Raw genomic sequence first — 16723 nt, 5'->3', positions numbered from 1 at the left:
AACTAATACTATCCCTTATTACAGGCAGGCTTTCCATAAGATCAATGTAAAATTGTTTTGTTTTTTCACAAATGATAGCCTCAAGAGAAAAAATTACCTACTGTATACCTTTTGTTTATTCAAATGCACAACAATTCATCAAGTGTACACACACACACACACATATATATATATATTATATATATATATATATCTATATATCTCTATATATATCTATATATATCTATATATATATACTGTGTATATACATATATATATATATATATATATATATATATATATATATATATATATATATATATATATATATATATATATATACAGGTAGTCGTCGACTTACAACAAAGAAAGGGACCAAGATTTTGTCATATGTCGAGCCAAAAAAGTGAAGTTTCCGTAGATTTATTATGATCCGGTATGATTCGGCAATCATATGGATCATATTTTATCAATATTTTCTTACTGTCTATCATTATTCCATTTTCTTGTTTCATAGGATATCATATGCTCTATTAATACATTTTAGTATTTTATTTTACAATTTTGAAAGCATTTTACCAATCAAGAATTACTTAAAATTTTGTTTACCTTTGCTTATGATCAGCTGATCTGATAGTGTCGCTACCTACCATATAAAAAAATGGCGTACATATGAATGGCATTTATGTATATATTTTTATGATTTCTTAACTTATTAGAAATATCTTCATGATGAATATTACATCAGTGCCAGTATGTTAAAGGAAACCAGTTTTCATACAGTTCGTCTTATTATTACGCATCATGCGAAATCGTTGCAGCTTTTCTCCATGTGTGTGCAAGACCTACAGGACTCTATCTGTATGTCTTGGCGTGTGTGAACTCGCTCTAGCAATCCCAAACGGGTAGTTCATTTTTAAAGCTTCATACAGTATTCAGTTTTTGGTTCAATATTAAGCCTTCATATTTCATTAGACATTATTGTGTTTAATTGTTGTTTATTAAAGCACATTTATATTTTATTTTTCAATTTCTTGAGCATTTCAATAATCGACAAGTACTTTTGATTTACTTTTGGTTGGCATCAGCTGATATCAAAGTCACGCTACCATATTACGATTATGCGCACATATAGGACGAATAACACTGATTTATATAATTTTCTTGATATTCGAAATCTCTTCCTAATGAATATTACATCAACACCAATAAGTTATAGGGTATCACATTTTACAGACAGTTTGTTTATAGACAGACCCTCCCTCCCTCCCTCTCTCTCTCTCTCTTTTCTTTGTATCATTATTAAGAGGTTTGATTAGAGGAATAGTAAAGCTTCTGAGGGAAATGACTTGATTTGCCCCTCTTTTTCCGCCAGAAATATGACGTCATCAAAACTTTTTTTTCTTAAACTTACAGTAAGTTGTACTACTCTCATAAAAAATGATTCAGACCGCTAAAACACTTGATATGGACACTCAGTGTTTCGATGATGGGAATACTGTGATAAGGTAACTCCGTCACACGATGAAAGGAAATCATTCTGTTTGCCAGCGCACTTCCGCCAGAAATATGACATCACAAGACACGTGACGTAAATTCTACAAAGAATGACTTGCAAAATATGTAAATTCATTTCTTTTTTCTTGCAAGAAATGAAAGAAAAAACTAGCTTACCAAGCAAAAGTATTTTATTTATATAATGTAAAAAGAAATATATTATCTAAGCAAATATTTGTCCTATTAGTGTACTTTTAGATAAAATCGATCTATTATCAGATTAAATAAAACTAGCGTACAGTCAAATTTCCGTTACATAGTACTCACGACAACCGGTACAGACCCACAAAATACTTTGTATCGTTACTTGATATTTCAATAATGAAAATTCTAATACTAATGGTTAGCCTATTGGAAGGAAATCACTGAATTGCCCGGTCGCTTTCTGCCGGTGATATGACATCACTGGACATAAAATGAACTCGACGGATATTAAAACTTTTTTAATTTACTTTTTACAGAAAATAGATATGGCATATTATCAATAAACGAAAATAATAATTCACCAAGATAAATCAATTTATTTTCATACAAGAAAATAGATTATTTCCAAGTAAATATTTGTCCTATTAGCATACTATTTCCGATAGACTTGTGACGTCATCACCCTGACAAAAATCGTCGTAAAGTCGAATCATCATAAGTCGCATAGGTAGTAAGTCGAGAATATATCTAGATCTATATATATATAAATAATCTATATATATATATATATATATATGAAAAATTTTAAGTAATTTTTATTTTTCCTAACATACTTACCGAGAATTACCTCTTCGGAGGGTCCTTGATCCTCTCTCAAACTCGACCAAGATTTCCCGCGCTACCCCCCCTATCTCGCTCCCGATAGTTACTACCCCCGCCGCCAGGATAATTCCTTCGGCCCGGATTAGGGCAGGTCACTGCTTTTCCCGGGTCAGGACATCATTAAGTCCTCCGTTAAGCCCGACTTGGCAATGGAAGAATGGCACTCGGGGATGGAAGGGAGGGCCATTACTCAGAGGTAATTCTCGGTAAGTATGTTAGGAAAAATAAAAATTACTTAAAATTTTTCATTTGTTCCGACACGAATACTTTACCTCGAATTACCTCTTCGGAGACTTACACTTTAGGAGGCGGGAGAGCCATTCTGCCACTTGGTTAGGCACATGGTGCCCGGAGGGCTACGTAATGCGGGGGTACAGAGAGCGGATAGGGGGTAGCAGTGGAAAACTTACGCTTATAATTTAAGGCTTACCTCTTGACATGTTCTCTACTGAATCTTCTCCTGAAGAAGTAGGGATGAGTCTATTCACTTGTTGGGGACGTCTTCCAGCCTGCCACTACACAGCTTGGAGGGCGGCGATGACTGTCCCAATGGAGAATCCATCCAAAGACTTTCTTGAGTAGTCTTTGAGGTAGTGGGCCGTGAAGGTCGACTGGTGTGACCAAGTGCCGGCCTGCAGGATCTGGCCCACTGCCATATTTCTCTCAAAGGCCAAGGACGTGCTCAGGCCTCTGATGTCATGGGGACGGGGAGTGCCTGGTACCGCCACCTTGTCTTCTTCATAAGCCCTAGTGATGACTTGTCTCAGCCAGAAGGAAATAGTGTTCTTGGACACTTTCTTCTTATTAACGCCTGAAGAGACGAAGAGGTTCTTGGCACCTGGACGGAGATGGGCCGTCCTTTCCAGGTACTTCCTGATCGTCCTGACCGGGCATAACTTCAGGTCGTCCGTATTACCTGTCTTGGGAATGGCCGGAACAGAGAAACCTTCGAACCTCGGGTCCCAGACTGCTGGGTTCTGAGTTTTAGCTACAAAGGAGGGTACGAACTTGAAAAATACCTCCTTCCACCCTTTGGAGTGTGCCACGTCGTAGGAGAGACCGTGGATCTCACCTACTCTCTTAGCCGAAGCTAAGGCTAGCAAGAAGACTGTCTTGAGGGTGAGATCTTTGTCCCCGATATCTCTGAGCGGTTCAAAGGGAGGAAGACACAACATTTTCAGGACCTTGGCCAGGTCCCATCTAGGCACTCTCCTGGCTTGGGGAGGGCAGGATTGTTCGAAACTTCTAATCAGCATCCCTATGTGTCTTGATGTCCCTAGGTCGATGCCTTTCAGGAGAAAGACTTGGCCTAAGGCTGCTCGCACTCCTTTAATAGCTGGGATTGACATTCCTATTTTATCCCTAAGATACACTAGAAAATCAGCTATGTCAGGGACCGAGGCTTCGAGGGGTCTTATTTGTTTTGTCGCGCACCATTTCGTAAAGGCGGCCCACTTCGCCTGGTAGACTACGGTAGAGGATTTTCTTAGATATAGGGACATCCTCTTAGCTGTGGAGGAGGAGAACCCCTCCTTCCTCAGGAGTCGCTCGATAGTCTCCAGGCGTGAAGGCGAAGAGAGGGTTGTCGTGGAACCTGAGGAAGTGCGGTTGACTCAGTAGATCTGACCTGGGGGGCAGAGGCCATGGCGGATGGCTTGCCAGGTCTTTCAGATCCGCGAACCACTCTCTCTCCGGCCACCAGGGCGCTACCAAAGTCATCTTTAGGTTTTGGGCGGTTCTTACTCTGTTGAGCACTTGTCTTAGCAGCGTGAAGGGGGGAAAGGCATAAACGTCCAGGTTGTCCCACCTGTGCTGGAAGGCGTCTTCTAGGGCTGCTCCTTCGTCTGGTACCGGGGAGCAATAAACCGGTAACCGCTGGTTGTAGGGACCATTCCGTCCCTACTATCTGACCTACCCTGCTGAGGCCGTCGGCTAGCACGTTCTTTTTCCCGGGGATGAACCTTGCTAGCAGTGTTACCTGGTGTTCGTCCGCCCAGTGCAAGATGTCTACAGTGAGGTCGCACAGTTCCTTCGACTTCATGCCCCCTTGTTTCTTGATGTAGGCTACCACCGTGGCGTTGTCGCACATTAGGGCCACGGTGTTTCCCTTCAACCGACTTGCAAAGTGCAGACATGCCTTTTGTACTGCTTTTAGCTCTAGGACGTTGATGTGGTGATACTTTTCGGTCTCTAACCAGGTCCCGCTTGCTGTTTCCTCCCGCAGGTGGGCTCCCCACCCTAGGCTGGAGGCGTCCGTGAACAGGAGAAACTCGGGAGGACAGGACCCGAGGGGCATCCCCTTGAGGGAGTTCGACCGGCATCTCCACCATTTCAAGGCTGTTTCCGTGTGAGGAAGGACTGGGATCGATGTTTTCTGAGAGCCTGTCTGGGACCATAGAGCCTTGAGGTTCCATTGTACGGGTCTGAGTCGTAACTTCCCTTGGGGGACTAGCTTCTCTAATGAGACCAGATGGCCTATCAGCCTCTGCCAGTCTTTCGCTTTCCTGGGAAGCCCCGACAGGAACGGCTGAATGATCTTGACGAGGTTCTGTATCCTGTCTTCCGAGGGGAAGGCCTTCCCCTGCACGGTGTCCAACGTCATCCCCAAGTACCCCATTTTGTTGGACGGCGTTAGGTTCGATTTCTCCAGGTTGATAATGACTCCCAGACTCCTGCAGAAATGGAGGAGGTCCTTTCCTTGTTCTTCCAAGAGGGCCTTTGAACTGGAAAGGAGCAACCAGTCGTCCAGGTACCTGATGAGGCGGATACCTCGTTCGTGAGCCCATACTGAGACTGTCGCGAAGACCCTCGTGAACACCTGAGGGGCCGTCGACAGTCCGAAGCAGAGGGTCCGGAACTGCAGGATCTGGGAGCCCCATTTTACCCGGAGGAACTTCCGACTCGACGGGTGGACTGGAATTTGGAAGTACGCATCCTTGAGGTCGACCGTCATCATAAAATCTTTCTCCCTCAAGGACATCAGGACGGATTTTGGGGTGTCCATCTTGAAGTCCGTCTTCTTGACGAACCTGTTGAGGGCCGACAGGTCTATCACCGGTCTCCAACCCCCCGTTGCTTTCTCCACCAGGAACAGGCGGCTGTAGAAGCCTGGCCCTGGGAGAAGGACTTCTTCCATGGCTCCCTTTTCCAACATGGAGGAAACTTCTTTTTGTAGGGTAGCCCTTTTCAACGGGTCCCTGGGAGCTAACCATTCTGTTTGGGTGGCTGGGATCAGAGGGGGTGAGTCCGCTATGAAGGGGATCCTGTAGCCTTCTTTCAGGACGGACACCGTCCAAGCATCCGCCCCATACATTTTCCATGCTTGCCAATGGGGTCTGAGGCATCCCCCAACCCGAGGCTTGGGCGGGAGTAGGGGGCCTCTCCCTCTACCTTCTCCTAGAGGGGCGGCCTGATCTGCCCCTCTTCGAGGCGGAGTAACCCGACCTGAAGGAGTTGGCAGAAGTTGTAGTTCCCCTGCGGGAGGGCTGAGGAGATGATGACCAGGAAGAGGAGTGGGCGTCCCTCCTTGAAGAGCTGGGAACAGCTTGAGGGGTCACGGTCCTCTCCGAGACTGACCTCCTATACGGAGGTCTCCTGGAGGATGATTGCTTAGGGACGTTGACTTCTCTCCTCTTGGACACCTTCTCCATCAGTTCTTCCAATTCCTTCAAAGGAAACAGGGACTCTCCTCCTAGGGGTAGGGTGCGAATGACTCGCGCCTGTCTGTCTGGGATTTTCCTTGCTACCCTGGAAAGCACTGTGTCCCTCTTCCGGAGGACCCAGTTGGCCGTCAGGGAGAGAGCCTGGTATGCCATAAATTTGAGCGCTTTCCCCCCGGAAGTGATAATGTCCGACAGGAGACTCTGTTGTTCCGGGTCGTCGGGGTCTGTGGAGGCCTGTACATTCACTAACGTGGAGGCCCACCAGTCCAGCCATGAAGAGACGTTAATCATGTCCCTCGACATCTCCTCCATCATGCCTGCTTCAGAAGCCGAGAAGGACACAGGGGCTGAGCTGGCCCTTTCGTCCGAGCCGCCTTGTCCTAGGACATCCACGGCTGAGTCCACTCTACAGGGGCCCGGGCGTCGTCCTTCTGGGATATAAATTTTGGCCTGTAGTTTCAGACCCTGGAGGAGTTTGGAGGAACTCTGGGACCTGGGGGCCTCCGCAGTGCTGGCCACCAAGTTATCTATGTACTCCTGGCCGAGTACTAGGTCTGGGGCGAGGGGCAGGGCCAGAGAGGACTTCGGAAGGACGTCCCGATGTGTGTACCTCAAGAGGCTCGACCTCCAGGTATTCACCTTCGGCGCCTCGGGTTCAGGAATCCCATGGGTCCTCCTGATGCGGGCTACCACCCTTCTGTAGGCGGAGTCCTCCGACGGGGAAACCTCGCCTCCGTCGACCGAGGTATCGGCTTGGCTGGGGGGAGCCGTGCTTGGGAGGTAGACTGGCTTCTCCCTACTAGGTCCCAGGGAGGCCGTCCCGCAACCGTAGGGCGCACCGTACACGGTCGGGTCTCGCCGTGTGGCGGGTGCCACCGACCCCGGGAGGCCTTTCGACTGGGCCAAGGCTCTGGACGCGGAGGACACGGTCCTGGTGGGAAGACCCGAACCCGGCAACCGGTCCTTCCCGCTCGACGTCCGACCCGGTTGGGCTGGTTCGGTCGGGCTGCCTTCTCGGAAGCGCGCTTCCTCCCGCCGGGTGGGGTGAACCGAAGGCCTCGAGGACTTGTGCCTGAGGGTGAGGTCCTTCTTGCGTGGCCGGTCGAGCGGTTCCAAGTTGCATGTAGGCAGTGACAACTTGGAGGCTCGATCACTGGACCGAGAGTCTGGCGAGCGGTGCTTCTTGGACTCTCCTGGGGGCACGTAAAACCATTCGCCGCCGCCGGGAGAGACCTCCCTCTTGTACCTACGGGAGTGAGAGCGTGGGCGCCTCCTACTGTGTCGCGACCTCGACCTAGAGCGAGAACGATCGCTATCGGTCCGCGCTCTCTTACGGTGCCGTCTCTCCCTGCGTTCTCCCTCGGAGGATGAGCCTTCTTCCGAAGAGTCCGAGGGTGCCACGTTCTTCCCGTAACGACTGCTAGAGTGATGCGCAGGGGAGGCCCTTCGCCGCCGACCGTCCGAGACAGGGTGCTGGAGAAAGTCCTCGGGAACTGCCGTGGATACCGAGGGTACTGAGACCACTCTGTCCCTACTAGAAGGCCATGGACCCAGGGATACGTCCATCCTCAGCGGAGACCTCCCTGGAGTCTTCGGTAACTTCCAACCGAAGGAGTCGCTACTCGGGCGACGAATTCTCGAGTGGTTCTCTTCTGGCGGGGGGGAACCCGACGCACCGGCCCACGAGGGCTGCGGGGAGACCGAGAACGCCACACTGCCCCATACCGGGTCTTCCGAGGAAGCGTGCTCCCCTGCCACGTGGCCCGAATCGCCCGAAACACTCGCGGCCCTTCCGTTTACTCCCGAGGGGCCAGCCCTTGGTTCCTCCGTCACACTGGGTTCACTTGGGAGGACACTATGGGTCACAATTACACTGGGGGCTTGCTGGCCACTCCTCTGCGAAGGAGACGGAGAGGCCGAGGCTTCGTCGGACCGATCACTGACCGACTGTAAGGAAGCCACGCCATTCACTTTCTTTGGGGAACGCTTAGACGACTTCTTTTTCTTAGTACCATAACGTACCCACTGAATTCCGTCCCAACTCACGCACTCGGAACATGTGTCCGAGGAGGAACAAACTTTACCCCTGCACGTGGAACAAAGGGAATGCGGGTCAACCTCTGGTTTAGAGAGGAAAGCCCCACACGACTTTCCTGCTCTAGGACCAGGACAACGACGCACGTTCTCCATCGTTCGCACACGAAGGTCAACACTAACGAGTTACAGAAAACCCTGGATAACACAAGGGAAACGGACTGAGGACACTTTGCGAAAACGCACTATCGCAGAAAAAACACAAGTCCGTACACTGGGAACACGTGGGAACACAACGCGCCAAAGGATCGAAAGATTTAAGCGAGAGAGTGAGATGCTTCGGATCTCACGACCAAGGACTTAATGATGTCCTGACCCGGGAAAAGCAGTGACCTGCCCTAATCCGGGCCGAAGGAATTATCCTGGCGGCGGGGGTAGTAACTATCGGGAGCGAGATAGGGGGGTAGCGCGGGAAATCTTGGTCGAGTTTGAGAGAGGATCAAGGACCCTCCGAAGAGGTAATTCGAGGTAAAGTATTCGTGTCGGAACAAATATATATATATATATATATATATATATATATACTGTATATATAAGTAGTCGTCAAGTTACATCTGAGATAGGGACTGAGAGACGCGTCAACTTAAAATGTGAAGTTTCCGTAGATTTATTATGATGCATCATGATTCGGCAATCGTCTAGGTCATATTTTATCAACATCTTGTTTCATAGGATATCATATGCTCTATTAAAGTATTTTTGTTTTCCATTTTTTAATTTCGGAGGCATTTTAACAAATCAAGAATTGCTTAAGTTTTGTTTACCATTGGTTATAATCAGTTGATCTGAAGGTCCTGCTATTATTATTACTAGCTAAGCTACAACCCTAGTTGGAAAAGCAAGATGCTATAAGCCCAAGGGCTCTAACAGGGAAAAATAGCCCAGTGAGGGAAGGAAATGAGGAAATAAATAAATTATGAGAACAAATTAAAAATAAATAATTCCAAAGACAGTAACAACGTCAAAACAGATATGTCCTATATAAACTAAAAAAAGACTTGTGTCAGCCTGTTCAACATAAAAATATTTGCTGCAACTTTAAACTTTTGAAGTTCTACTGATTCAACAACCCATTTAGGAAGATCATTCCACAACTTGGTCACAGCTGCACTGAAACTTCTAGAAAACTGTGTAGTATTGAGCTCCTCATGATGGAGAAGGCCTGGCTATTAGAATTAACTGCCTGGCTAGTATTACGAACAGGATAGAATTGTCCTGGGAGATTTGAATGTAAAGGATGGTCAGAGTTATGAAAAATCTTATGCAACATGCATAATGAACTAATTGAACAACGGTGCCAGAGATTAATATCTATATCAGGAATAAGAAATTTGATAGACCGTAAGTTTCTGTCCAGTAAATTAAGATGAAAATCAGCAACTGAAGACCAGACAGGAGAACAATACTCAAAACAAGGTAGAATGAAAGAATTAAAACACTTCTTCAGAATAGAATGATCACCAAAAATCTTTAAAGATTTTCTCAATGAGCCAATTTTTTGTGCAATTGAAGAAGACACAGACCTAATGTGTTTCTCAAAAGTAAATTTGCTGTCGAGAATCACACCTAAAATTTTAAAAGTGTCATACAAAGTTAAAGAAACATTATCAATACTGAGATCCGGATATTGAGGAGCCGCTGTCCTTGACCTACTTACAATCATACTTTCAGTTTTGTTAGGATTCAACTTCATACCCTATAATTTGCACACCCCATAATTTGCACCATACACTAATTTTAGCTAGATCTCTATTGAGGGATTCAGCAACCTCAGATCTACATTCAGGGGATAAAATTGATGCAAAGAGAGTAGCACCATCTGCATATGTAATAAGCTTGTTTTCTAGGCCAAACCCCATGTCATGTGTATGTAGTATGAAAAGTAATGGGCCAACAACACTACCCTGTGGAACACCGGATATCACATTCCTATAATCACTATGGTGCCCATCAACAACAACTCTTTGAGATCTATTACTTAAAAAATCAATAATAATGCTAAGAAACGACCCATCCACTAACAACTGTTTGAGTTTGAAAACAAGGGCCTCATGATTAACACGGTCTAAGGCAGCACTAAAATCAAGGCCAATCATACAAACTTCCTGCACACAATCAAGGGATTTCTGTACAGCATTGGAGATTGTAAGAAGGGCATAACATGCTCCAAGGCCTTTACGAAATCCCAATTGCAAACTAGGGAATAGATGATTACCTTCAGCAAACCTATCAAGACGTTTTGCCAGAAGACGTTCAAAAACTTTAGATAATGTGGGAGTTTTGGAAATTGGGCGGTAATCAGTTGGACTTGAGCTACCACAAACACATTTACATAAAGGATTAACATTATGAATTTTCCAACAAGTGCTAAAAGCTCTTCTTCTTGCTAACTTGCGCAAAATAACCGATAACTTTGGAGCTAAGAAATCAGCAGTTTTTATAAAAAACAAAGGAAAAACACTATTTGGGTCTACACCTCCATAAGGATCAAGGTCCATCAACAGACCTTTAATTTCACGAGATCGAAAAGCTAAACTAGTTGGTTTAGCTTCAGGAAAACAGGAATGTGGAAGTTCAAACTTTTCATTACTCTGTTTACTGTCAAAAACATAAGCCAAAAGGGTTGCCTTCTCCTTTGGACAGTGAGTGACTGAGCCATCTGGTTTAAGTAAAGGAGGAACATTAACATCTACACCAAAGAGTGCAGATTTAAGGGTAGACCACCATTCATGTTCCTGAGTTGTACCAGAAAGAATTTCTTTTATGGTTAAATTGTATTCTTTTTCAGTTGAAGCATAAACTCTCTGAGCAAAAGCTCTAAGCTGAGTATAGTTATTCCAGGTCAAATCTGATTTGTTACCCTTCCAAAGATGATAGGCCTCCTGCTTCTCTAAATAAGCACATATACAATCATCACTGAATCACGGGTTTTCCTTCACTTGGTACCTTAGCACACGAGAAGGGATAGGCCTATCAATTATGCTGACTAGATTCTCATTCAAAGGTACAACAGGATCAACATTACTATAATAATTGTGACCAATTCAAGCACAAACGATCATGCAAAATCCCATTCCAATCTGCTTGAGATTTCATATAAATTTTACAAGAGTATGATAAATCAGGGACAGGCTTCTCAGTCTTCACCACTAATGAAATCAAGGAATGACCAGAAGTCCTGACTAGAGAACCAACCTTAGTTGTTATAACGCCAGGGGAGTCAGTGTATACGAGGTCCAAGTAATTCTTCACTTATAATTTGTTCACAGCCTGATTCAAGAGGCAAAGTCTAAAGCTCTTAAGCCATGGCGATCGGTAGGAGAGATAAAACTTAACCACTCCCTATAGTGAGCATTGAAATCACCAACAAAGACTAAAGAAACCATTCTATCATCTTCTTGTATCTTGGCCCTAATGGTAGGAAGACAATCGAAGATAGAATCATCCATGTCTGGATTCCAGTAAATGGAACACAAATAAAAGTTGTTATGCCTGCCACAAACTTTTACTACCTGAACCTCATGACATCCACATTCATAGCAGGAAATAATGAGAAGCAGGGTACTCGGTCCTAATATACACCGCCATTCCCCTGGCCCTAGGGATGGCATCACGTTTCAACATTATTGGCTTCTTAAAACCAGTAGCTCAGATGAGTACCTCATATCAGAAACCAAAGTTTCTGAGCACAAAAGAATATCATACTGTCTGGACGTAACTGTAAGGTCTTGAATATATGCGTGAAGACCACGAATATTGCAATAGAGTAGACAACATTGACGGAATCTAGGATGCACTGGTCCCGGATTTTGCTCAATGTCACCAGACAACATAAGAATTAATGGTAATAAAAAAGACATGTCATACTATTAACATGAATTATAACAAAAACAATATGTACAGCAATTTAAATAAAGTGATTGATCAAACCCATAGACTACAGAAAAAAGTGAAAAAAGATAGAAGTGTGTGCCCGAGTGTACCCTCAAGCAAGAAAACTCTAACCCAAAACTGGAAGACCATGGTACAGAGGCTATGGCACTACCCAAGACTAGAGAACAATGGTTAATTTTGGAGTGTCCTTCTCCTAGAAGAGCTGCTTACCATAGCTAAAGTGTCTCTTCTATCCTTAGCAAGAGGAAAGAGGCCACTGAACAATTGCAGTACAGAAATTAATGAGGAAAGATGAGAATCTGTAAAGAATAGGCCAGATTATTCGGTGTATGTGTAGGCGAAGAAAAAATAAGCCGTAACCCGAGAGGTATCCAATGCATTACTGTCTGGCCAGTCAAAGGATCCAATAAGTCACTAGTGGCAGTATCTCAACGGGCATCTGGTGCCCTCTCTCTCTACCATATCAAAAGATTGCGCACATACGAATGGCGTATTTTTTATATAATTTCTTAATTTATTCAACATATCTTCATGATGAATATATCAGCACCAATATGTGACAGGATATCACAGTTTTCATACAGTTCATTTATAGCAATTATTATTAGCTAACTTGTCATGTGAATATGTTCTAGTTCTTTCTCTGTGCGTGTGTGTTTATGTGTGTACCTGCGCACGCCTAGAGGTAAGTCCTTTTTAAAGCTTCATACAGAATTTAATTTTCATTTCAATAGCCTTCATATTTTATTAGACATTATTGTGTTTATTTGTGGTTTATTAAAGCATGTTTATATTCAATTTTTCAATTTCTTGAGCCTTTCAATAATCAATAATTACTTTTGACTGGCACCTGCTGATCTCGAGGTCACGCTGTCATATTGCGATTATGCGCGCAGACAATCCGAATAACTCGGAGTTGTTTATTTAATTAACATTTAAAATCTCTTCATAATGAATATTACTGTACATCAGTACCAATGTTATAGGGTATCAAAGTTTCCATACAGTTTGTTTACAGACCTTATCATTAGTTATCATAAGGGGGGTGGGACACACACACACACACACACACACACACACACACTCACTCTCACACTAGAAGTCACCAGGAAAAAGTCTTGGTTTCACTACAACTTGCAGCAGTCACAAATTTCTTCCTGAAAGCAAGATTCAAGGTTACCAACAGTGAATTCAAAATGAGAGAGAGAGAGAGAGAGAGAGAGAGAGAGAGAGAGAGAGAGAGAGAGAGAGAGAGAGAGAGAGAGAGAGAGAGAGAGAGAGTGTGTGTGTGTGTGTGTTTGTCAAAGATATTTTGAATAAATTAAGAAAATATATAAACATTATGCCTTCTCTCGATACGGTAGCGGGACCTTCAGATCAGCTGATCACAACCGCTGGTAAACAAAGAAAGTTGATAATATTTTTAATGTTAAAATACTTCCGAAACTGAAAAATGGAATACATAAATACTTTGATAGAGCATATGATATCCTATGAAACAGGAAAATGATATACTGTAAAGTAAGAAAATAGGGTTAGTGTGACATATAATTGCCGAATCACGACGCAGCATATTAATCTACGGAAATTTCCCTTTTTAAGTTTGACATACATCCACATTGACTTACAATGCGTCTCTCAGTCCCTATCTCAGTCGTAAGTCAACGACTACCTGTATATGAGGTTCCAACATAAATTCTTTTACCTAACCTACAGTCTAAAATGCTTCTCAATTCAGAGCTAAATTTAACTTTTTCTAACAAGATCATTAGTAGTATAACCAGGAAATTCCCTGCTTAACAGGCTGTTATAACTTGGTCGCCTAATGTTGTAGTAAGCTTATGAATAGTATCTAGAACCTATACAACCAAGGTAAGTCGACAGCAAAAGATTTTATTGTCCAACGTAATACTCAAGTCACTTAAATTCCTTTTAAACATATCTAATCCAAACACTTCTAATTTACATTCTGGATGCTTAAACCAATTACCTTGGTTACGTTAAGAGACAGCCTGAAATACAGGGAGAGATACACAGAAAAGGAAAGTGGTATTTATACCAAAGTAACACGTTACCCATATTGACCTATCCTTTATTTTACTTTCTAAATTTGAAATAACAGACACTCCTTTTCACACAAGAAAGTAAACTGGAATATTCTAATAAATAAACTCTTACTCTTAGCCTTGGTTAACTACATGAACAAACAAAAACTCTTTATTGAACTTACACTTACATAGCTACATGTTATTTATAATGCTCTTGAAATAGAAATAATTTCTATTTGAAGTGGAAAAGCCTCTAGCATTATCGTCTACATTTAAATCGACAATGGTTAAACACCACAGCTTTAATCTTCTTCAGCCAAAAGAATATGAAAGATTAAGATGACAACAGCTAAGTGAGGACTTTATTCATAGTGCCAACGTCCCTCTACTGCATCTTATTTCATTTCCATCATGACCAAGCTTTTTCATTGAAAAAATGAAAAGCATATAAATTTCAGGAAAATTTCATTAAAGTAATGAAGCTTTATCACTTGCTAAAATATCAACACCAAAATGAACTCTAGCATAAACAAATTTGTTGCTAGAGTGGTTACTAGAAAATTGTTACAAACTTTCTCAAACCAAAAAGGGCCTGGAGCTCCAAGGTGAAAAATATATCTTTGTAAGCATCAAATCAAAAGGGTTAATATTAATAAACTGAAGAAGTATGTTATTACTAGTAACTTTTATTTCTACATTGAATATATTAAGTGTTACACTTTAAAATGCATACTGTATATGTATACTTTACTTATCACGAATGGGCTTTTAGAAAAGATGAGAGAGGAGGTAGATATGTAAATATTGCCAGTACAATATTGTAACATAGTGTACTATAATATCTAAATAACAATTACATTACTTAAGCGTATATCTAACTGTACAAGGAAAAAAAATTAACATCTATAGAGCTTAGGATCTCCTATTATGTGGAACTCCTGTCAATAAGGAGAACCTGCTGTAAAGAACCATTGAGCTTCTGTTTCTATAATACCAAGATCTTCAACATTCTCCAGTCTATGATCTGATACACAAGAGACCTAAACAACATAAGAATTATTTCAAAGCTCTGTAACTGCAATATTAGATATTTTACTTGTCACAATTAATCTAACTTAAGGAGATTTCTGACTGTGAGGTCTTACTGTATTATTAGCAACATGAGGCTATTCCCTCAACCTTCTAAGGCTATCTCGGCAGGGATAATGTATACACACCAGCAGATACAATAAATCTTAGAGCAGGTGGAATGTACTGTATACACCCAAGAAGATATTCATATTTAAACGGAAACCAAAAACACCAACCTCGGGCGTATAAGTTCGCGCATGCTACTTGCCGTCTGGGATTAACTGCCAGAGACCAGACAAACAAAATTCTAAAGGAGACTTGCCATGATAATCAGTAACACCTCTGACAAAATAGTAGGAAGTCACAAAAGATAAAAAAGAATGACTTTTCAATCAAGAAACAGTACCATTCTCATTTTCTTAAGCAAGTAATCAACAATCATTGCTGAAGAGGGTACTGTAGTCTTCAAACATATATTGCAACAGAACCTCTTTTGACAGTCATATTGGCAATTCTTTAACCCTTTTACCAGCAATGGACGTACTGGTACGTTTAACAAAACTCACCCCTTTACCCCCATGGACGTACCGGTACGTCCTTGAAAAACACTGCTATTTACATTTTTTTGCATATTTTTGATAACTTTATGAGAAACTTCAGACCTTTTCCCAACTAATGAGACTAACCTGACCTTTCTATGACAAAAATTAAGGCTGTTAGCGCAATTTAAAAAAAAATATACAGTATATTACAAAACGTGCTTGAAAAAGAAAACGCCTGGGGGTTAAGGGTTGGAAAGTTCAAAATAGCGTTGGGGGTAAATGGGTTAAGGCATTTATCGAGTATTTATAAGACTAATATTTCAGAACAGTATTGGAAAATATAGTATGAAAACTGCAGTAAATTTTCAAACTTCACTATGAGCACATCCTTTTATAGCATAATTTTACTTAACAATCTATAATTTTTGGAACAACTACTACTCTAACAACTGTACCAGGCCTAAATAAAAATTTGTATGTAACTTACCTGTATAAACCATATGGTAATTGTCCATTCTTAACTTTAAAGTCAGTCAACATGAAACTGAATAAAAACTAACATTTCAGACATGCTGCCACTCTCTACCAGTGTAAGTACATGTTCACAAAAAAAAAAAAGAAAAAATAAAAAATAAGTACAGCATAGTGAATTGTACCTTCCTCATTAACCACAGTATACAGTATATGCTATAACTGTACGAAAATTTGAGATTTCTCCTCTGTACAGCATACTGTACTAAAAACCGTTTTCAACACTAAAATCAAATGTAACAAATTTACTAACCTTGAACGTGACTTGGAAGGTGGCTTCTTAGCTTTAGCTTTCTTCTCACGATTAGCACTTGGGCTGCGACTCCTTTCTTTTTGGGTCTTCGCTGTTGATCTGATAAGGGGAAAAATTACGTGTAAACAATTTGTAATCATTTTTAGTTAATTTCAAAAAATAATTACTAGACATTTTGAATTATCAAGATATGATGTTTATAATAATATTGCTACAGTAATACCTCGACATACGAGTGTCCCAACATATGAGAAATTTGAGATACGAGGAAAGTTTTGAGCAAAT

At 42.3% G+C, this 16723-nt stretch overlaps 1 protein-coding gene across 2 annotated transcripts in view; it reads right to left on the bottom strand.

Moving 5' to 3' along the window:
* LOC137645783 (RNA-binding protein with serine-rich domain 1-A-like) overlaps positions 1–16723 on the bottom strand; it is a 191192-nt gene that overhangs the window by 87476 nt on the left and 86993 nt on the right. For both annotated transcript variants that reach the window (XM_068378704.1, XM_068378705.1), the window contains exon 5: positions 16439–16537. In XM_068378704.1, coding sequence (XP_068234805.1) covers positions 16439–16537 — 99 coding nt within the window. The remainder of the gene's footprint in view (positions 1–16438; positions 16538–16723) is intronic.

This window comes from Palaemon carinicauda, chromosome 8 (genome assembly GCF_036898095.1).
Source record: "Palaemon carinicauda isolate YSFRI2023 chromosome 8, ASM3689809v2, whole genome shotgun sequence".
NCBI classification, from domain to species: Eukaryota; Metazoa; Arthropoda; class Malacostraca; order Decapoda; family Palaemonidae; genus Palaemon; species Palaemon carinicauda.
Note: the sequence above shows the minus strand (reverse complement) of the source record. Positions and strands in the feature narration are given on the sequence as shown.